The 24,181-nt window shown below is 40.3% G+C and overlaps 1 protein-coding gene across 1 annotated transcript in view; it reads left to right on the top strand.

The window, feature by feature from the left end:
• The window catches only part of LOC124863749 (voltage-dependent calcium channel gamma-2 subunit), a 93,852-nt gene that overhangs the window by 39,530 nt on the left and 30,141 nt on the right, over window positions 1–24,181 (top strand). The window contains exon 2 of the mRNA XM_047358217.1: window positions 22,268–22,351. Within this exon, the coding sequence (XP_047214173.1) occupies window positions 22,268–22,351 (84 nt within the window). The remainder of the gene's footprint in view (window positions 1–22,267; window positions 22,352–24,181) is intronic.

Below are 24,181 nucleotides of genomic sequence, written 5' to 3'. Positions count from 1 at the left end.
TGTACCCCAGCAAATAGATACCAAAATTCAATTTGAAATGTAAAATTTGAAAATGAAAAAGCATTTCTGAAAATGCTTTTTCATTTTAAAAATGTGGCTGCATTATTTGACCCATAAATGAAATTAGTAATCAATCATCCTATTTGCATTTTCTTCTTCATGACTGCACATTTTATGCCATAATCAAAAAGAAAACAAAGCAGACATTGCTTTTTCGTTTTCGTGGTCTGCCCGCAAAGTCCTGCCCAGAACTCGAAAACGAAAAAGCATTCCGAGCGGCGGGCGCAACAGAGTGACGTCAGCAGCCGCTCTTCCTCAGCTCTCTGCTGACCGAGTTACCCATCTTGTTCGGTAGGGGGCGCTGTGCATGTCTGCATTGGCTGTGGCAGTTCCGCCACAGCTTGCTGCAGGGTGGCAGGGGACTCCGCGAGGATGCCAGAAGGTGCCAGACCGGCCATAAATGCGGTTGCTGCTGTTTTTGTGGAAGCTAATGCTGATTATCGGCAAACGGGATGTCGTTGTTATAGCCTGTTACCTTTAAATTATGATTTCATTATTGATTATTATTTAATAAACAGCTTTAGACCCATAACATAAGGTGATTGTATTTATTTGACATGGAAAATAAATAGCACTATGTGTATGTGTGACGTGTTGAAAGGATGATGAAGATTTATTGCACAAACAGCTGGTTTATTATAGAGCACGAGCGGCTATTCTGAATTGTCACTCACAGAAAATTATAAATAAATGTTTAAAAACACGCTGGATGTCCCAGGCCATAAGGCTGCCACGTGGATGCCACAGCCTGCCACCGGAACTACCAGTTCTTCCTGCCACTGCCACAAATTGAGCTCGGCCCTGCTGCAATTCAATCAATTTCTCAGCACGTTTGCAATGTAATGCAATGCAGACGTGCACAGCGCCCCCTACCGAACAAGATGGGTAACTCGGTCAGCAGGGAGCTGAGGAAGAGCGGATGCTGACGTCACTCTGCTGCGCCCGCCGTTTGGAATGCTTTTTCGTTTTCGAGTTCTGGGCAGGACTTTGCGGGCAGACCACGAAAACGAAAAAGCAATATCTGCTTTGTTTTCTTTTTGATTATGGCATAAAATGTGCAGTCGTGAAGAAGAAAATGCAAATAGGATGATTGATTACTAATTTTATTTATGGGTCAAACAATGCAGCCACATTCTTAAAATGAAAAAGCATTTCTGGAAATGCTTTTTCATTTGAAATATGGTAACGATTTGCTTCCATACTGGAAGGACTAACCTGTATTTCATTTCATTCTTCTTCACACCAACTCCGACCAGATTCCCTGTTCCTGCTGAAAAAAGCATTCTCACAGCATGGTGCTGTCACCACCATTTCTCACCATGTGGATGGTGTGTTAAGTGTAATGTGCTGTATTGGTTTCACTCTACACTTAGAAAGTCACCCAGAAATTCAGTTTTGGTCTCATCTGACCAGAGCAACGTCTTCCACATGTTTGCTGTGTTTCCTACATGGCTTGTTCCAAACTCCACTCCTTTAAATCATAGCTTTCTTCTTCCCACCCTTAAGACCAAATTTGTTAAGAACACAATGACTAGTTGTCCTGTCAGCCGACTCTCCCACCTGAGTTGTTGATCTCTGCATCTCCTCCAGAGTTATCCTGGGCCTCTTGGGTGCTCCTCTACTTAATGCCCTCCTGGCCCTCTCTGTTAGTTTAGGTAGGCGGCCATGCTTCGGTAGGTTGGCTGTGGTGCCATCCTCTTTCCATTTTCAGATGATGGATTAAACAGAAATCAAGGAGAAGTTGTAACCTCATGATATTGTTTTAAAACCTAATCCTGCTTTGAACTTCTCCACATTTTTCTCCTTGACCTCCTTGTCTTCATAATGTTCTTTAACAAACCTGTGAGGCCTTTACAAAACAGCCTGGTTTATCCTGAGAATAAATTAAACACAGGTGGACTTTAATTATTAATTAGGAGGCTTCTGAGGGCAATTAGCTGAAGTGGATTTTATTTAGGGGAATCAGAGTAAAAGGGGCTGAAAACAAGCAACATTTTTTAATCCATGTATCTTTCCACTTCCCAATAGTGCACAACTTTGTGTCGGTCTACAATACATCCAATTTTTTGGTTTCTAATGTGGCAAAATGTGAAAAAGATGTAAAACTGTTTTTGCAAGGCACTGTATATTAGTCAGAGTGGACTGCAGTTGAATTTATTACGTTGCCAGTGTCACTGTTTGTTTTAATCAGTCAGTGCTCCTTCTTGATCTTTAAAATGATTACACGTCCTCCAATCTTACTGCTGTGATCTGTCTCTCTATCCATGTCACAAGCAGTTGGCAGTGAGTGCATATCTGTGAGGACACGGTGTAAGTGAGCCTTTTCACAATCCTCATGGCTTCATGTCCTGTGATCTTAGCTGGAGATGGAATACAGAAACACCCTGTTTGCACAGCAAAGACTGACATATGAACATAGTGTGAGTCATAATCAGATTAAATGCAGCCAAATGTAAAAAAAATCTCTCAGTCTTAGTCTCAATGAATATGATTATGGCTCTGATATTCAAACTGGATGCATGGAGTGATGCACAAACAGCACATAAAGCCACTCTTTCCATAACCACAAGAGATGATGGTTCTGAACTTTTCATTTTTTAAATAATTAAATACCAAAAAAGAAAGAACTTTCAGGTTACCCACAGAAGCGCAGTTTGGGCTAGGTAGAGATAAATCTCTAACCTCTACCGGGCTCAGGCTGCAGGAGGGACTGGTGTACTTCACAAAAAAGATATCATTAAGAAAAAAACATTAAGTGGAAATATTCAAGCAAGACAGCAGCCAGATAGTTAAAGCCTGGGCACAGGTCTTCCAAATTTACAATGACCCTAAACATACCACCAGATTAGTTACAAAGTCACCGAAGGACAACAAATTCAATGTTCTGGACTGGCCGTGCTCTTAGTCCCACAGAAAATGTGTTGGTGGATCTGAAAAGGTGTGTGTGAGAAAGGCAGCCTACAAACCTGACCCAGTTACACTGGTTCTGTCAGGACAGGAGGAATGGGCCAAAATTCCAGAAAGCTATTCATTTTTATGGTCTGTCTCTGTCATTAGTCTCGCAGATGAAAATAATTTTCTTAACTGACTTAAGACAGGGACAACTTAGTCTGATTTAAACTCAGACAGTAAGAAAAAAAAGGTCAGTCAGTCATTTTCTACCGCTTATTCCATAGTGGGTCGTGGGGGAGCTGGTGCTTATCTCCAGCAGTCTATGGGCGAGAGGCGGGGGGGAAAAAGGTTTTGTGTTTTATTTTTACAGTGTATGTAAATATCTGGTTTCTATATACTATAGTCAAAAAGGTGAACATATTTCCAGGTCTTTACACACTTTTGTATTTGTTTATTTTTGTATATATATTTCTGTTTAATTTATGTATTTATTTACTTAATTCCTTTGTATGAAATCACTACAGAAATAAAACTACATAATAATCACAGCAGGCCCTCTGTGTGTCTCACAGCTCATACTGTAATCATTTAGTGCAGTAAAACAGCTGCATCGACTGCCTATGATTTCTCTTCATCCATGTCCACCCTTAAAAGAAACAGCAATCCCTCAGGTCAATCTTTCTATAGCATTCCTGCTGGTGGTCAGGAATCCAGCTGATTTAAATGAAATTGTGGCCTATTTGTGAGATAATTGTGCAGTTGTTTTAAGAGGGAATTTATTACGACAACCAAACAACCTGCTGTGCTCAGTGTGCAGATTTTGCTCTGATACTGTGAGCTCCGTTCAGAGTGTGGGTTGTAAATCACAGGGAAAGGGCAACAGTGGGGTCAAATCATTTAGGATTTCATCACAGCTCAAATTGCATCAGCTACATCATCATCATCAGCTGTGCAGGGAGGGGAACAAGCTGCCGTGTGCACAACCCAGTGCTGCTGCCCACTTATTAAACAGCTAAATTGATTGTGATGTTTTCCAGGCTCTAGATATAAAAGCAAGATTGGGAAATTTAAAGGATCTTTGCTGTGAGAGGAAGAGCTTTACATCCTTGCAGCTAACAAAATGGAAGCAGTTGGAGTATAAAAGCACCACAGATCAATCTCTCTTTTTTTTTTCTGTGGATGGGGGAGGCTTTTTTCCCAGGAAAGACACAGCTCTGAAGTTAGTTTTCTGTGCAGTTAAAGTCTTTAAGTTAAACATGAATATAAAAAAAATATCTTTCCGCATGGTCTCCTGTAAAATGTGTCTTCCTGCTCACGGTTTTTGGTTTCTGAGCTCACTTGCAATAAAAATGCAATGTTAGATATGTGAAATATGTATCCTATTGTGAAAATATGCAATTTCAATATTCAGTCTAATTGTTGACATGTTTAGACCTAAATATCTAGAGGTCTATGTAAGATGCATACAGATAAATCTCAATCAATTTAGAATATTATCAAAAAGTTTATTCTGTAAATCTGTTACTCATATTATGTAGATTCAGTCAAGCAAGAGTGATATACTTCACCTGTTTATTTCTGTATAATAGTTCTGTGGGTGTGTGTGCATGGTTCTGGTGCCTGGTAACGGACTGGCGACCTGTCCAGGATGTTCCCCACAACTTGCACCCACTCCCCCGCCTACACACACACACACTCACATTCACACACCAGTCATACACAGAGCAGGTATAGACAATAGATGGGAGGATTTCTGTTCATTTTGATGATTTTCAAAAACCCAAAGTTCAGTATCTCAAAGCAATACAATGCTACATAAAATCAAGAACAAAGGGTTTTTAATGGAGAATTGTTTTGTTATGGCCTAAACAATAATGGGGAGAGTACTGATTTGACAGTTATACAGCAGACAATCACGGACACCCTCCCCACGATGGTAATTAGACAAAAGGTGCTGTAGCCAAGCATATTAATAGGAAATTGAGTGGAAGGAAAAAGTGTGGTGACACCAGTTCATGTGCACCTTCACATGCCTTATATTCTTCAAAGAAAAAAAAACTTTTAAATGGACATGTTTTCAAAGGAAAATATTGAAACTTTAATAAACAATCATGTTCATTCAAGGTTTTTCCAAATAGTCTGCAAATTAAATGATCAGAATTTAGTTTTTAAAAGATTAATCATGTACTTCATTTCATCCAATTCAAATGTATATTTAAGTGTTGCAACAAAAGTTACATATTTGCAAAGAGTGAATATGCATATATATTATAATAAATATGTTTCATTAAATACATGGTATTTTTCAGCTGTTAATATGGTGCAGTGGACTTTACTGGACAAAGCCTTAAAGCTTGAGCCAGGCCACATTAATTCAGTTCTGTGGGATTAGGTGGCAGCGTGCTGTGGTGCAGTGCTGTGCTGCAGACAGGACTCAGATCAGTCCTGCAGGGAAGATGTTTTAGGTCCTACAGCGGTGTGACGAGCACACCTAATGGTTCGTTTAGCTCTTTCTTACAGCTCAGCGTCTTACCCAAACAAACGCTTCAGTGCACTTTTCCACTGAGTTAGTCAAGGACTCTCAAAGAGTCGCTTCTGAGTGTACTTTCCTCCTTCTTGCAGTGTGGCTCAGAATCATTAAACCTGGACAAAGATCTTTCTTACTTTATAATGAACTACTGTTCAAGCAGAGGTGTTTGTATGTGTATACGAAAACATCCATTTTTACAGCTATGGCACATCGAGCATCAAATGAAATGCCAGATTGTTGTTTTAGGATTTATATAAAGCAGGAGTTGTTAAACTTTCCAGCTTCTAAATTACTAAATAACTGTAGCAGACTTTCAACCTCAAGTATTGCTACTGAAGTATACAAGTAATCAAAATGACCCAGTAGTACAAGTGCATAATGTCAACAAAAACAGCCTCAATATCCATTAAACTACGTTTATCTCTTGTCATACTTAGGTTTAATTACTACTCCGTCCGTCCGTGCGTCCGTCCGTCCATCCATCCATTCATCCATCCATCCTGATATTGATTTGAGCAGATTCCAATTTAATAGGATCCAAAATGCTGTATTGCTTTCTATACTTCATGCTTTCAGTGGCCTTAATTCTTTATATTAGAAGGACATACGACATCCCCCTTTCTGTGTGAGAACAATCACTATAATTTAAAACTCATTTAAAACACAGAAAAACTGATTTAGAGTTGACATTTCAAAATGTCTTTAGCATCTTATATTTACAATGATCAAGATAAGCTAGGTTAGAATTAGAAACTGTAAATATCATTTTTAGTGTATATTGTATGGAATGCTGAAACTTTTAACTCAGAGAAGTTGAAAAGATCAAAAGGATCAAAGATCAATAGGATACAAAAGAGCAACTTGCTGTGATATCTCCAGCTTTCCTGAGCTCTGGGATATTTGGCCTTCACCAATTCAACAAAATGTCTCAAACACAGGAACGTATTGACATCCTAGAGCAGAAGGATCCTTCTCGTACCCAGAAAGTTGACAAAAACACCTTCCAAAACTGCTAAATGCCAAATGCCTAACTTTGAGTTTTCTTCCCATAGTGACAACTTCCACATGGAAGAGTCTTGTGTATCCCTAGGTCATTTTAATTCATTCACAGGAATAAGCCTGTGATCCAGTTGATTTTTAAAGGCTTCATACAGCTGTCTTATTGCTGAGAAAGATGCCTTGTAGTTGTAGAGTTAGTTCCACAACTTTTTATTTTAGAGGATATAGGCTGATTTGACTCTCCTTCTAATAGATGATGTTTATTAACCCCTGGAGGAGCTTTTCAAGGAATGTGTAATAATGACATTGTTACCGCTTTCCATTCTCCTGCTATTATGAAGATTTACACCTCATACGCAACACATACCTTAAACTTAAGCTTGTCTCATAGTCTGAAACTAATTGTCACTCTTTCTATTTTAATTATACTATATTTTAAATCCAGCATAGCAACTGTTTTGCAGAATCTGAATGGCCAAATTGGTGGGAACATTATTTTTTTGTCTAATCTGAATGTATTCTATGAATAAATAGGCAAATTATGAAAAATGTGAAATGTTTGGTACTGGAGAGCATACATTTATCACGTCTCTGAATGGTTTAGGTATGCATGGGGAGTAGAAGAAATCCAGCTTCATAACATTATTTTTGAAATCTTACTTTTAACAGTAGCTCAGTGGGTTAGAAAATCTGATGGAAACTGGTTGTTTTTGGCTGTTTCTTTTTCTTTGCTTTGAAATGCCAATTCTTATCACATGTCATAAAGTTCGCTTAACTTAAATGTGTTTTTACAATCTGCCTCATTTCACAAAAACCTCAATAGTTCAAAGCTTTAAAAAAGGTCAGTAAATAAATATTAGAAAATTCCGGAATAAGTTTTAAACCATGCCAATGCAACAACTGCCCAAAATGTCAACAAACATTACCTTCCTTTAGTTAAATGAGTAGAAATTTGGAATCAAAGACTCAGAAAATGCTGGTCACTATTTACCGGGGCAGATTCTCGCCTTTTCTAGAACAAAGAGAGGCACGGGGAGTCCACATCCAGGGTGTTATCTTGCATTATCTTTATCCTTCTTTCTCTTTACGCTTATCTCCTTCTCTCCCTTTAAACGTTTTGCCCCACCTCTCACCTTTTCTTTCCTCTTTTTTCCCTTTCGTTCCATCTCTGTGTTCATTGCATTTGAAATAATCCTAAAGCTATTACCTTTAAAGTTTTTTAATATATATATCAACCTGAGCATTGTAGCGAGAGCCATAATGTTCCACTTGTGAAGGTAAATCTGTTGGGCTTCTTCTTGGCGCTCAGACAGTAACTCTGAGTTCTACTCTGCCAGACAGAATATGTTAAAATAAAAAATTACTGACTGTTTTTGTGGCTGAATAATAACTAGTGAATTTGCTTGACATGCAGTCCAAGAATGAGTCAGCAAAAGCTAGCTCAGACTGAGCATCTTTATTCTGTTCTGAGGTGAATTTCTTATTTAATACCATGTTATTATGTAGACTGGGACTGAATAAGAACATAGGAGAATGTCCCTCTGTCTGTTTATGTGGGTTTGCAGCAGTTTACCAGCATCTGTTTATAGGAATTCCTCAATGCATCCCCCATGTGGAGCTGATTATATGATTGTGATGAGTGTAGGTGAAGTGTTGCTGTTATTTTTCAGTGTGTGGTTTCAATCTGGGAAAGCCTTTCTCTGTGGTTGAGAAACTGACAGTCCCCCCCAGTGCCTCCCTGACCAGAAGGCCATGATCCACTGCTGCGACACCCGTGACTCAGTTGTATGTCTGTTCCTGACACTGGGAAATCTCATCCTACCCTTCCCTGTGATCCCTGTATGTCTGCGGGTCCTCACATGGGCTGGTGTTTCCACACAACTTCACTGAGTCGCACAGACGGATCTAGGCAGGAGAAATCCCTTCAACTCCCTGTGATGCATCCCCAGCTGATGAAGGGAATGCTCTGCTCATACAGCACAGGAAGTGAGCTATGTCAGAGCCCTGCTGTTAAATAAGCCATAATGTTATCGTAATTAAAATGCACATAGAAAGCAAAACCATTGTTAGCTTCCTGACCTTTGGAGGTAGTTTGGAGTTTTTTTAATAGTGGGAAAGAACAAAACATTAGAAACGTCCTACAAGAGGTTACAAGTTTGTTATGTTGGTCATTAACGGTTTAATTGTTTTTCAACTATTTCATTTTAATTAATCAGTGTACAGGTACATGGTTTTGACCAGTTCCCACACAGCTGCAGAGTAGATGGTCCTGCTCATGTTAAGGTTTCTTGGAACCTTAACATGCCTAAACCGGCTCAGTTATGGTTGAGGTGCGAACACACACACCACTTCTGCTACCTGTATGACCCCTTCTCTTTTCCAATGGTTATAAGCAGTCTGACAGAGAGAGGTATCCCGATCCTTGTGGTTTTTAGTATAACAATGACCATCAGTGGGGTTCCTTCAGACGACATTGTTGTAAATAAGCGCCATTTAACTAAATAATCTGAACTGAAATTATCTAAATGGTAAATGGACTGAACTTATATAGCGCTTTTCCAGTCATACAGACCGCTCAAAGCGCTTTACACTAGAGCCACATTCACCCAATTGCACTCACTAACACTCACACATTCATACACCGATACGCAGATCGGTAGGCAACTTGAGGTTAAGTGCCTTGCCCAGGGGCACATTGACATATGGCAGGAGGAAGCTGGAATCAAACCCACAACCTTCTGATTGCAAGACAACTACTCTTCCTACTGAGCCACAGTCACCTCTGTAGTTGCTATGCTGCTATAGGCTTAGGCTGCTGGAGGACATAATGACCACTTTCACCCTCTTCGCTACATTCTCACACTACTCTCCAATTTTGCATTATTTGCTGTTATTTCAGCTTTTAACTTTGTTCTCACTTTTCTCTTCCTAGAAGCTACACCTCGCTTGGCTCTGTGTCTACCTGTGACACCTTTCTGGAGAGGGGAATCGTCCGAGCTTCTGCTGGCAACAACTTAATGCTCACCCTCTACCGATGATCCACATAGCCCTGTCTTTCATGGTTTAACCCTTTCTCTCTCCTAGACATGGCGATTGACTGAGCTTCTACTCTGACTAACTCTATGTGCTCTCTTTCAGACTGTAACCTTGAAAACTGGCTCAGAGTTTATCTGTTCTTTCTTTCTAGGTGAAACGACTAAAGGAGCTACATCCATTAACATTTACTTGTCCTTCCAATAGAAAGTACTCCTGGATCACTGCTTCTTTGTTCTTTTTGTGTCTCTGCTGTGTTCTCTCAAATCCCCAGTCGGTCGTGGCAGATGGCCGCTCACACCGAGCCTGGTTCTCCTGGAGGTTTCTTTCTGTTAAAAGGGAGTTTTTCCTCTCCACTGTCGCTACATGCATGCTCATTATGAGGGATTGCTGCAAAGTCAACGCCAGTGACTATCCACTGTCTCTACATGCTCATCTAGGAGGAGTGAATGCTGCAAGTCACTGACTGGATGCAATCTGCTGGGTTTCCTTAGACAGAAAAACTTTTTATCCAATTTGAATAAATAATTGAATCTGACTGCACTGTTCAATGGTTAGGATTAATTGGAATGTATGAACCTGACTTTTGTGAAGTGCCTTGAGACAACATGTGTTGTGAATTGGCGCTATATAAATAAAACTGAATTGAATTGAATTGAATTGAACTAAAAAAGGCTTAAAGAGGCTTAAAAACAGGAAATTAGCTGTTTATTTTATCTAACTCCCTGCTGTAGAAACCTGAATAAATAGTCAACATGCCTCCATAGAGGCAGCTTTGTACTCCACTAGGAGTTTAAGCTGACTTGATTTTTAGACACTTCCCTGAAAATAGTTAAACTACTTCTGCACTAAAGAGTGTTGCATCCAGTGCGACCTGTTAACGCTTACATATATGCTGCACTCGCTGATCAGAGATTTGTAATTTCTGGACAGCCAATCACAGATCAGCACTGTTCAAGATTCATTTGTGCTTCCCTATCAAACACATATTAATATAGAACAAACACAAGGCTTGGATTAACTGTCTCACAGAAAACCATTAGATATCAGTGGAGAAATATAAATTATGAATTTATGTTAGTTTTCTTCATGTTAAAGTTCCCAGGTGTTGTCCTACATGCTTCCCACCTTCCAGTGTCAGGAAAGCATTTAAACTCGAGGTCAAATGACTACCTAAGGTCTGTCAGTCATCTTTCAAAGAGCTGAATGCAGATGGAACCTCACCACCTCGGTTAGTTTGACTCTCACATCACCTGCAGTTACAGCAGCCGTGTTACATACCTAACAACTTCTCAGCCTGCAGGAGACACAAGGCTCCTAAACCTTCACTCCTAAACTTGCATCGCTGTAACTATCATTTCAATGTTGTCTTTTCACAATATTTTGCAATAAGTGCACGTGAAACCTAGGAGGTAAAGTGCATAGGGTCCTTCGTAGCTGCGTGGGCTCATTACTATGACAAATATCGTGATTATAAGGATGAATAAGGTGAGATTACGAAGATGAATAAGGTGATTAGGAGTTTTGTCACCTCTTCTTGGGAGGCAGTTCATAAGGAACCAGAGACTGTCCCCACATAACATACAAGAATATGTATGTATATACCTGTGCATGCATGCAGGAAAGAGGCCAAAGTGTAACTCCACACCAGAGGTGAACATTTGTATCTGTTTTTGCAATAAATTATCCATACAAGCGATATATTTTCGTTCACTGGTGGACTATTGTGGTTGTATTACCTGACCCAAGCAGATACAAGGACACTTGACAGCATTCACAGGGTTTTGCTTGGTGAACGTCTTGTTGGTACAATAACAGCAGTTGACTAAAAGTGCATACTTTTCAATGAAGCAAACTGTATGTCCAGTTGTTAAAGACACATCACCAACTCTGTCCATGTCATCCTCTGCGTGGTAGAGGCCCAGATAGCTATAGCCATGGCAACTGAAGCAAAAAGCTCTCTGATGTCCACATGGCAACGGCTGCTGTTGGGACTGAGGATGGAGGTGGGAGGAAGTGGAGGACACGGGGGCAGGGGTAGAAGAGGGGGGGTCTGGATGCTGACGCACTCAGTGGCCAACAGAAAAGTTTTTGAGAATGCCACCCACTGCCGAATCAAAAGTGGGTTTGAATCTTCTCCGTCTCTAACTCTTTCGAACTCTGTCTGTTTTAAACAGCACCTCCTACTCAGTCAAGTCCTTCTGACCCCCTGCAGCCTCCTCACCGCTTTACCCTCCCCTTTTCACCATGCACCTCCTACGTATTTGTATCTCATCAAACCTTTGTCTCTGTAGAACTGTGGCAGCTGTGAATCCATTTGATCACTCCTAGAAGGTGTCATGAGTGGGCAGGCCTGACCCGGATGTCTCTCTCCTTTAGCATCCAAGACGAAGCTGACAATTCTTGCTTTCTCTCTACCTGCACACTGATAGCATGATGATAGTCAGTAAGAACACAATATCAGTGTTACAGAATTGGCATGTATTATGCCAACATGAGGTGCTGCACATCACAGTGATTGTAAGGCACCATCAAGTAAATTAAGTACACCCTATTATTCAGTAGCTTGCAGATCCACCTTTAGTAGCAAAAACTCTCAGTAATCTTTTTCTGTCTGACTTTCTCAGTCACTCCTTTTGCTGGAAATGAATATCGGCCATCTTTTATCAATATCAATGCTCCAAATCATTGAGCTTTGCAGACTTTCCTTTCTGCACAACTCTCTTAAGGTTCCACCAAAGCATTTAAATTTTTTTAGACTGAGGTCTGGACTTTAACTAGGCCATTGCAAAACCTCTATATAACATTGTCTATTTAGTAGCTCTGTTGTAGATTTGTTGCGGTGTTTGGGATTATTGTAATGTTGCTGAAACTTAATCTGTTGACCAGATTTAATTTGACTGTAGAATACTTTGGTTTACAGAGGAGTTCATGGTGACTCAACAACTATGAAATACTGTGCCTGCCAAACGGGACACAATCATCACTCTTCCACCACCATGCTTAACAGTTGGTATGAGGTGTTTGTGCTGATATGATGTGTTTGGTTTTCACCAAACATGGTGCCATGCATAATGACACACATCTCTGCTGTAGTTTTATCTGCCCAAAGAGTCTGGTGGTTCATTTTGATGCATCTTCGCATATGTAAGTCATGCTGCCATATTCATTTTAGGGTTAGTGTTAGTGAATTCCCCACATGTTCTATTAAATGCTTTAATAGAAAACTTGAGTAAATACAAAATGCAGTTTTCAAATCATATTTTGAAGGAGGAAAAAAAAGACTATCCAAACCAATGTGGTCCTGTGTGTAAAATTAGTTGCCTCATACATCATCAATAACTGTTTGTGCCACCCATGGGGGAAAAAAGTTTCATCAAGCGCTTGTGGTAACTGGCAATGAGTCTTTTGTATCTGTGTGGATTTTGGCCCACCTTTCTTGGTAGAACTGTTTTAATTAAATCACATTGGAGGGTTTTCTACCATGAACAGCCTGTTTAAGGTCATACCACTACCATGTTTGAATGTCCGCATAATGTTTTCCCGAGTTGCTGTCTTTGTTTTCGGAATAGATCTGACCCACATACAGAAGTACACTCTGAAGAACTGAATCAGTAAAATGATGTTTTATTGTGCAACAAATAATCAGGAACATGAACGGATGAATCGCCAACTGTATGGAAAGAAGGGGAAGAGAACTGGTGAAACAAAGAACTAACGAAGAGCTAACGAAAAATAACTATGATAATCAGGAAAATGGCTTACTAAGTAGGTGCAGTCAGATCGCCAGGGGTATAGGGATTCAGGGTCTGGGTTTACGGAGCAGAGTTCGTTCAGATGATTTCTCTGGTGCTGTTTGAGGGAGCTTGGAGAGACCAGGAGTAAATCCAAAGTGCAGATACTTGCGTTGGAGGTTGGACAGGGTACGCTTATGCCTTGATCCAGAAGACGGAAGAAGCAGGAAGCTGCCAGCTTGAGCTGAGTCCAGATGAAGTCAGGGGTTAGGAAACGAAGTCCTCAAAATGTAGAAAATCTTGATCGACCAGAACTTCCATGACCGAAGTCTGTGTTCAGCGAGGTAAATTCAAGATTCAGGGTTCAGCCTGCGAAGGAGCATATACAAAGTTACTTGGAGCAAAAAACGAAGCCTATACTAGAGGTGGCTGAGCTTGTTACCACTGAAGGCAAAACACTCTGACGTCGAAGTGCTGGCCGCCTCATGCTTAAGTACTCCTCCATGCAATCAGCAGATGAGTCACACCTATCCCCCAGCGCACCTGAAAACTCCAGCACCACCTGAGAAAACTGAAACAATGTTGCAAGCACAATATACACACAACCCAGACCCTAACAGTTGCTGTTAGTTTTATTCCAGTTTTGAGACGGGTCTTTGTGTTCCATGGTTGCGACAACTTCTATCAACCATTTGCCATAACTGACAATTGGCATTTTATGTCACTGTTGAGAACTTTTGGCCAATTCTTCTTTGCAGAATTGTTTCAGTTTGGTCACACTTGAAGATTTTCAAACATACATGGCCTAATTAAGCAGCATCTCAATCAGATTTAACCCTGGACTTTGACTATGCCACTCCAAAAACGTTGTTTTTTTTTATCCATCCAGAGGTGGACGTGCTGTCGTATTTTGGATCATTGTCCTTCAACACAACCCAAGTGTGCTTGAGTTTAAGCATCACACTACAGCCACCATGTTTGACTGCCAGTATGATGTTTCTTTCTGAAATGTTGTCTTCATTGAATGCCACAGGACTCAGATCTTCCAAAATGTTCAACTTTCCCTGGTCAGTAAACAAAGTATTTTCCCAAAAGACTCTGAGATTTAATGATGTGATTGTTTTAGGATGTGCCTTTGTGTTCGTTTTGTGCTGCGAAAAACGTTTTTACCCCCTTACAGATTTCTTCCTGATTTTCTTTTTTGTCACTCTTAATGTTTCAGATCATTAAAAAATAGTACTGGATAAAGATAATATCGGTAAGTACAAAAGGCAGCAACAACTGACATCAAGAGTTTGTGACAATGAGTCACCACTGAAGAAGTTTGACCCTCTCCTTGCAGAGATTTTTTAATTAAGCCATGATGGAGGGTTTTTTTAGTATGAACAGCTTGCTTAATGTTGTACTACAATATCTGCAGTACTGTGCTATAGTACTGTAGAATTCTGCAGGGTTCATGATTCCATCTATTATGGAAAGTCTTTCAGGCCCTTAGGAAACAAAGCAGCCCCAGACCCTCAAGCTACCATCCTCATCTTCAACTGTGAGTAAGATGGTCTGTTTCTGAAACACTGTGTTAGTTTTAGGTTAGCTGGAAAATGACACACACCTTCCAAAACGTTCCAGCTTTGTCTTGTCAATCCACAGAATAAGACTTGGGGATCATCAAGATGTTTTTTAGTAAATGTGAGACGGGGCTTGTGTTATTTGGGGTCAGCAGTGCTTTTGTCCTTGGAACTCTCCCATGGAGGCATTTTGCCAAGTCTCACTTTCTTATTGTTTGATCATACACTCTGACAATAAATGAAGCAAGTGAGGTCTGCAGAGCTTTAGATGGTGCTCTTGGTTTTTTTGTGATCTCCTGGCTGAATCGTGGATGTGCTCTTGGAGTAATTTGGGAAGGGTCCCCACCACTGCGTGTTTTCTCCAGTTGAGGATTATGGCTCTCTCTTTGGTTCACAGGCATCCCAAAGTCTTAATAATGGCATTGTAAGCCTTTTCAGACTGATAGATTACAAGGACTTTGTTTTTCTACTGTTTTTCATTTTTTTCAAGATGACACTTTGCTTTTTGAGATCTTTCAGCTGTCAGAGAGGTTCTGTTTAAATTCCTTGTTATATTTGCAGGTCAGGTAATAATGAGGCCCTGGTTTAGCTTGAGAAATTGAGCTCAGTTTTCTAAAAAAAAAAAAATTTGTTTAATTACAGTTTGGGTAGCCTTTTTTCTTAATGAATGAAATCATCATTTGAAAACTGCTTTTGGATTTAGTTTATTTTTATCCCACATTAACATGTGTTTGATGATCTGACACATTTTAATTAGTTAGTTTGTTAGTGAGAACGTCCTTTCCAATTCCTAATTCCACTTTAAGAGGACCAGTAGAGCTGATTTTCAACAAAGAAATTCTGACTTCTGAGTACAAATGAAATGTTGCATAACTCAGTCCTGTCATTTGAGATGAGCTATAAAGTTGTTTAGTAAAAAATATACTTTAAACTACAATAAACATGGTACAAATCTAGTTCATCCATCATAACGGTAGGTAGAAGTATTGCTGCCTTAAAAGAGACAGAAACACACAAGCAACAGGCCAGAAAATCTTTCTTTCCCACAGAAAGATTGGAGGAGAGGCATTGATGGTTTGCTGTTCCTGCTCTTGTTTAATGTCTAGAAGCCAGAGGCCATGTCTATAGTATTGTTGCATCAACTGCATTGTACATCTCTTTTAACAAGACAACACCTTAAGCTCAGAGCGTTTCCAAGTTAAGCAGAAAGCTTTGTCTGAGCTGGAGCTGGACCAAAAATCTGCACCTCCATGTGAACATAGCCTGGGGAAAATGTCCTGCTTCTCAGCAACATGAATAAAGAGCATCACAGCTACGTCACCGAGCCATGAATAGTCGTTCCTCATGGTTTTTGTTTGTGCCACAGGGGCATGAAAACGAGCTAACCGGATAAACTCTGATCCCTAAGGACTGGATGCAGAGCCTTGCCGTGTTGTCCAATTATAACTCCTCAACACACACGCCCTCTTTCTCCTTGCCACAACAAGCCTCCTCTTTGCTGCACTTCACTCTTGAGTGCCCCTCTGTCTCTGCAGACCCTGTGGTAATGAAGTGCTTTATGGCTGCAGAGGGCGAAAGGAGATGCAGGAGGCTAGCATGTAGTTCGCTATAACTACAGGGGTCACATCGGCCTGTGGTGACTGGGCTGACTGAGCAGGTCTGGAGAAAGCCACCCCAAACACACAACCGGTTTCCAGCTATATGTCTGAGGGTTTTGCTGTGGTTCTGTGCCAGCAGGAGGTCTTTGCTAAACCAACATATCAACATGAGTCTTGTTTGCAGCAAGAATCAAAGTTTAGCATGAAATTCTTTTTGACTTTTTAGTTGCATAAAAATATTTTTTTCTTCTAGGGCTGTTGTTTTAGATTATCTAACTGTGGCATCAACTAGCCGACAGGAGAGGCAGATCCTCTGAGTCTGAGGTAATTCTCTTGAGGAATTTCAGTGCTTTAAATTACCAATTGTAAGCTGGACACCCATCATATCAATCCACACAGATTAAATGCCTAAAATTGCCTCAGCCGACTCCTTTCCATTTGAAAGAGCAGCAGCTCAAGTTCAGAAAAAGGTAGGGGTGAGACTCTGCTACTAGTGGAGGAGTTCCTGTATCTAAGTGTCTTCTTCAGGAGAGATGTTTGGGTGAAGTAGATGAAGAAGATGGATGGAAAGACTGTGGCTCTGCCTGCAGTAATAGGGGCTTTGCTCTGGTCTGTTATGGGGGAGAAAAGCTTAAAAGCATCGCTTAGTCATTAAGACTAAGAGAACAACAGATATAGGTGTAGGTTTCATGCAAATTAACATAGTTGGGAATAACAGAAATTTCCTAGTCTAGTATGTAGATTATTTTATTAATGGTGCTAATCATTAATAAAATAAAATTTAACGTAATTTTCTGTACAACTCAAGTTGGTTCACTATCAAAGTGTTTCAAATACAGCTTACGTTATACTCTAAAATCCAAACTGGTTGTCATTCACACTCTGACCACTAGATGATGGCGAAATGCACATAATACACTCCTTGGTATGTGTAGATTATGCATCAACAGGCATCTCGGCTGTGTTAAACCCAGCAACAGCTTGAGGCAACAACAGTTTAATAGAGGTGAAGCATCTGATCAGGACTGTTCCTGGATGCCTCTCTGAGGAGGTTTTCTGGGTCCATTTCACTGGTAGATGACCACCGGGCAGATCCAGAACTTGCTCAGGATACGGTAATCCTTTTTACCTGGGAATGCCTGTGGGTCCGTCATGAGTAATTGAAGCATGTGGCTGGGGAGACGGATGCTCATGTTTCCCTTCTGGACCAGACTACAGAAAAATGGAAGACAATGGATGGATAAAATGACCTAAAAGAGCTCTAAGAAGATTTTTTAAATGAATGTCCATATTTATTTTTTTTTTATTCCTGGCATATGAAGCTACTCTTAACATGAAATGTCTCCCATAAATAGAAAGGAAAAGACCACAGTTAAACTGCTGTGGAGGTTGCTGCTCCCTCTATCTTTAGATTATAGAAGGGCGACATTCTCGGGATTTTGAGATTAGATGTTGCAACTTCAAAGTACGACTTTCCGATATACTTTCACTCATAACATTTTATCTAAACAGGTGAATCCCACCCAGACATGAGTTCTCATTTTGAACAAAGACCTGTAATTTCTGGCCTAGTTTCTTATTTATTTCATAGCCTCATTACACTAGCTCCACATTCTTTGATGAGAACAATCTGCAACTTTATTTGGTTAGCATGGTTTAAAACTTGACTAAACTTTTTCACTCCCTCAATTTAATCTCCAAACATTCATTTTTAAGTGATTTGGTTAATTGAAATATCTGCTAGAGGGGTTTCTTCTAAAATAACAAGTGATTTGACCTGCAAACCTAAGCCTTGGGCATCACCTTTGCAGTTTGCAACAGTTTTCATGCCAGAGCTTTTATTAACCAAACGGATGTTTCCATGTCAAACCCCTGCATAGACATTCATGTTGTGAGTCGTCTAAGATGAAAGTGCATTTATGATACATTTAGAAGGCTGCTGAGTTTACATGTATTACAAGACACATAGCATTTATGGTAGTTAGATGTCAAAAATCTTTTGATTAATTGATGAGGACCCTCTCTCCACAGCTGCTTTTACACACTGCAAAACCGCTGATGGGTCGGCCAGCTGCAAACCAAATTTTACACCCACTTGATAACATTATTAGGACACACACGGTGCCTCTGTTGCTGCTGCCGCTGCTAGTTTGCCCAGACAGCTCCACTGGGACTGCGTAATGCAGTCGTATGTAAACACAAGTCATCTTCCTGAGAAATATGCTCTGAGAGGACTTCAGCAGCAGCGTCGGGTAGATGTTGCTGTAGACGGCTGGCTTACACCTTCAGTGTGCACCAGCTCACTTCTAAAAGACGGTATGCAACGGTTTGCGAACAAACCTTTAGGGGATTATGTGCCTTTATTTTTAGTAAGATTCAGCGTTCACCTTTCAGCTGATTATGGAGAACCCATCTCTAAACTCCAGTCTGAAAGAAGAAGTTCTATCAGAGCATTGAGTTTAAACAGTGTGCAGCTCTGTTAAAGTCTGGAGGGCTTTTTCACGGCTCAGCAGTTACTGTACCACTTAAAACTGATGTATTCAACCGCCCGCCTGTCTTTCTGCTCGCTGTCCTTCAAAGCTTTCAGTTACCTGCTCCTCCTACAATAATCTCTCCCTTCCATACTCCCTGAAATTCTCCCCTTTTTTAACCATAACGCTTGTTCTAATTGCCACAAAAACTATTGAAGGAAATCAATGTTTTTTGATTATGTGCCAAAGCTGAGTCAGTAGGAAACATAAGTGGTACAGTACAATGGATTTTGTCTTAGTGGGATTAGAGGGAATATTGGTGCAGAGGTTCCCACGCTTGTTTGGAAAAAAGTTTCATAATTTACTGGAAGCCAGTCAGTCACAAATCTGATTAAATCTGGAGATATTATGTAAGGTGTAAACTTCACCAAACTTTTTGATTTCTTTTTTGTTGCTATTTTATTTTTGAACTAAAGAAATAAGACACAAATCTTAAGACCTTTTCACAGCAGCTCAGACTTCCTTGTGTGAGATTTTTGGACAGTAGCGCACAGAATACAAAGGTTTTAGAGGCAAAACTGGCTCTGAATTGTGAAATTCATTGTTGGCTTTCTATTAAACCATAGGGCAAAGTCAGTTAAATGCATTGATTCATCTTCTATACCGCTAATTCCATAGTGGGTCACAGGGGAGCTGGTGCCTATCTCCAGCAGTCTACAGGCAAGAGACAGGGTATGCCCTGGACAGGTTGCCAATCCATCGCAGGGCAACACAGAGACATACAAGTCAAACAACCATGCACACACTCATTAACACCCAACAGTCATGTTTTTGGATTGTGGGAGGAAGCTGGAGTACCCAGAGAGAACCCATGCATGCACAGGGAGAACATGAAAACTCCATGCAGAAAGACCCCCGGTTGGGAGTCAAACCCAGGACCTTCTTGCTGCAAGGCAACAGTACTACCAACTGTGCCACCGTGCAGCCCTGGTAAACGCATAAGCACTCATTAATAGATGATAAATAAATCTTTTCACATGGACAACCTTCACTTTTCAACAATTTCTTACACAGAAAGCACAGACTTCTTTTCTTGTCTTTTCAGCAACATTATGCCGTGAGATTTTTTTGCTGAATTTGCCCAGAAAGGTTTCCTGTTTCACACTCCTGTGGTTCTGTGGATTCTCTCTGCACCAAATAAAAAGGTCAACTCTGATTGCTTCTTGTAAAGTAGAAATATCAGTTGGTGTCATTTGGCTCATTTTACTCTGTATGTGTGAAAGTACTGCTCATCTGTAGGAATGTCAGCAACATTTTGCCTGCTTCACACAAGTTGTAGAGGGACAAAGTGAACCAGTCGATTTTAAAGCTAAAATATGTGCCTGGCGGAGAAAGTGAATAGTTATTAAAGAGTTTAAAAAAAACTAGTTCAACTACAATTTCAAGCATTATTTTTACTTGATTGAACATTTCAGCATTTTAAAGGAAAGCTATATGCACCTGGACCAACCGTAATCTTACATGAGAGACTTATCTTGGAAAAAAGTGCAGCTAACATAAAATCAAAAAAAGACAAAGGTTTTTACTCCATACTAAATCTGGCCCCTGAAAACTGCACTAGATAGAAATATTAATTTCTGCTGTTTTTGATTAAAAAAATTAAAGCAAAGAAATGCCCCATCATTGAAAGGGATGACAGGAGCAAGGAAAGAAACCCCGTACAGTTCAACCTAAAATTATTCATACAAAACGAAGAAGTTTGTTTCTGACACGAAATTATACGGGCATCCCTGAAAGGGTAATGAAATAATTGAGTGGTGCCGTTGGTAGCACTGTTGCCTTGCAGCGGAAAGGTCCTCGGTTCAACTCCTGGCCAGTGGTTTTTCTGCATGGAGTTTGCATATTCTCCCTGTGCATGAGTGACTGTTAAGTTAATTGGCCTCTCTCAGTTGTCCTTGGGTGTGGATGGTTGTTTGTCCTGTGTGCTTCTGTGATGGACTGGCGACCTGTCCATGGTGTACCCTCCTCTTGCCCCTAGACTCATGGAGATAGGCGACATCTTCCCCCGCAACCCTTTACGGAAGAAGCGGGTATAGAAAATGGATGGGTGATTTTTATTCAATCTTTTTTCATAAATTGAATAATGAAAATATTTTATTCCATTCTCAATAATCACTAAAAAGTCTTTATTTCTTTACTTATCTCATTGTCATGACAGCAATCAAACCTTTCTTGTAATTGCTGAGCAGCTTTTTGCATGTTTCCATTGGTATTTTTGCAAGATATCTTTGTTGATAATCTCCTAGTCTTTGAGAGTGGAAGGCCTAACCATCACCCTAATCTTTATTTTCCTCCACAAATTCTGTCACATTCATGTCAACTGGGTCGTTCCAAAGCATTAGAATTACTTCCAGACAGAAGAAACATGTTGGAAAAATTAAAAACTTTCCATCAAATCTGCCAGAGGTATAAATATGTATTTGGACTTAACTATACATGGTGGAAAAGCTGATGCAGGACATGTTGATGGTTCTGATAGTTTCAGGTTTCACACTCTCTTAATTCTGAGAGATCTTCACCGCTAGGACCCCCCTCTTCTCTGCGTGTGGATTGTACACAAAGTAAAAAGTGCACCCTGCTGTGCCCATCATGCCCCGCTGCCAAAACCTTCCTTGCAACACCTGGCGCCATGGTAACAAACACCTGTCTCCCTAATTAGAGGGACACCAGTGGGAGAGGAGATGAAAAAGCTAATGAAACACTAATCTGGTCCAATCAAACGCCCCGCTGAAGCGCCAGGTTGCCATAATGGCCACCCTATGGACACCTCCCCCTGCCGACGTCACCTTGAGTGGCCTCATCAGCGTCAAACCTCCTCAAAGGAGAGAGGAAACACTGGGGGAGTGTTTGGACAGAGAGGTGTCAGGCAAAATGAGTGAGCGTTAAGAGATGAGGTTCCCTGTGCACAGCAGCTGGAGCGGCTCCAGGTTGCACCAGCTGCTCCGCTCTTATTTACAAGCCGCCAACTGCTTCATCCAGAACACAGTGTCTCTGATATTAGCTGCTTTGATACTATCTGTGCTGGCTATTGTATTCATTTCAAAATATTACTCAGATGATCAGACAGTCTTCCTAAAGGCAGGGAGGAAACAAGTAGAATCCACAATAATCTCTTTACAGTTAAAAGAACTGAATATTGTGGAAAACTGCTAATCATATCCAAATGAATTCCTCTTTTGGAAGTTTTTTCAGGTGAATATCTGCCTTTTTAATAAACCAGTCAGCCTCTGCAATCAGCATTCTTGTTCCAGCTATTAAAAAGAAAATTGACTGTTTTCCTTGCAGGTGTGTTAACTCTGTTGAACTTTCTGTTTTTCTCCACTAGGAAACTTCAAAGGAATGTGTAAACAGATAGACCACTTTCCTGAGGAAACAGATTACGAAGCAGACCCATCCGAGTACTTCTTACGTGAGTATCAGACATTTCTCCATCTTTATCCTCCTCAATGTTTTTTTTTTGTTTGTTTGTTTTTGCTCAGACAGGCGCTTGTTGCCAGTGTAGCTGCAGCTCTTGGCCCATGCGTCAGTTCTGTCTCTGCCTGCTTTTAGTGCGGTGCCGGCCAGACGGAGCCTTGCCAAGCAGCTCATCTGTTTTTACTGCTCGGCTGTGTGTAACATAACGTGCAGTGTTACAGTCAGCTGTGTACCCTGTAAACACAGCCCATCGATTTCTGCTCTCGGTTCCTTTGTGCAAGCAAGAAAGAGATGCTTGTCAGAGTCATTTGCTTACATGTCCTAAAAATCACAGCAGTTACTTTCAGCTCATGAAGTACTACAGCTACTATAGTGGGATCTAATTTACTTTTAACTTTTAAAGCAGTTTCTCTATTGAATTGGCAATTTTCTTTGTACAGTGGGTTTCTTAATGGACATACTTGGAAATATCTATGCAATAGAAAGGATTTTTGAAATCCATATTTTCAGCTTGTAAAATTGTTCTTATTCTGTTCTCAATGCCTTCTCATAGATTATAAGAAGCTATGTGTTTCAGAATTTGGACAGTTATTAGCCACTGGTTTAAACTACTTCCAACATAAAACCTTTGTCATTACTATTTAAATATTTGGGGTATTTGTGAAAAACAGAAGACAGAGTCCTGCACAGATCCACAGATCCTAGAGCTTGACTGGCTCAGAAGTGACCCATTTAGTAAATTCTGTGTGATCCAAATCATTCAGACACCTATCCAGTGCTGTGGAAAAGTATTTGCCCCCTTTTAGACTCTTTCTGCTTTTTGCTTTTTTGTTACACAAATCATCACACAAGTTTTAACGTCAAAGAGAACCTGAGTAAATCCAAAAGGCAGTTTTCAAATGACTATCTCATATATTAAGGGGGAAAGCTCTCAACATCCACGTGGCCCAAAAGAAAGCTAATTATTGGTTGTGGGAACCTGGGTGGGAACAACTGCCATCAAACATTTGTGATAACTGGTACTGAGTCTGTTACATCTCCAAGGAGGAATTTCAGCCCACAGAATTGTTTTAATCCTGAGATGAGCCTTTGTGGGTTTTTTGCAGAGGTTTTTGCCCTGGAAATCTCCCACTTTCTCTAATTTTTGAATCTTGAACACTGACTTCAACTGAGGAAAGTGAGGTCTCAGTTAATGAGGTGTTCCTTTTTGTTAAAACCATGTGTCTCTTTTTACAAATTTGCTACTTATGTAAAAACAATACCCGGGCAGTTTTATCGATTATACTAAAAACTGACAGAATACATTAAGCTGAAGGTTTATCCCTGAGTTGACTAACTCCTTGCCTGCAGCAGGCTCTGCACAGTAAAAACAGAATTGTGATCAAGAAAAAACTGAGCTGAGTTTTATACTTTTATGGGTTTAGGTCTGAGCCTTCAACTCATATTGCGAAGTTAAAAGGACGGGGAGATGAATATAAACTATAAATAGCAAAACCCACAAATACGGGTGTGCACTACAGGCTGAACTACACCTGCACACAGACAAAGACAGCAGTCAACAAGCAATTATCTTGTTACAACCCATTTATGCAGAAGGAAGGTCAGCTTTGTCATAAAGTTTTACATTACAAACTCTATTTTGGAGTGAAATGCTTTCACTCTGAAATAGAGCATTGTTTATTCACACCACTTAGTTTACGTTTATCATGCAAATCCAGCATCATTTAGTTTAAAGTTCTCCAAAAAGTTGACTCCACTCATTAACATGCTCATGTGAACACCTTGGTGAACAACCCTACAAGTCTCTGAATCTGTGGGTTTCTGT

This window comes from Girardinichthys multiradiatus, chromosome Y (genome assembly GCF_021462225.1).
Source record: "Girardinichthys multiradiatus isolate DD_20200921_A chromosome Y, DD_fGirMul_XY1, whole genome shotgun sequence".
Classification (NCBI taxonomy): domain Eukaryota; kingdom Metazoa; phylum Chordata; class Actinopteri; order Cyprinodontiformes; family Goodeidae; genus Girardinichthys; species Girardinichthys multiradiatus.
This window is presented reverse-complemented; position numbering and strand designations above follow the sequence as displayed.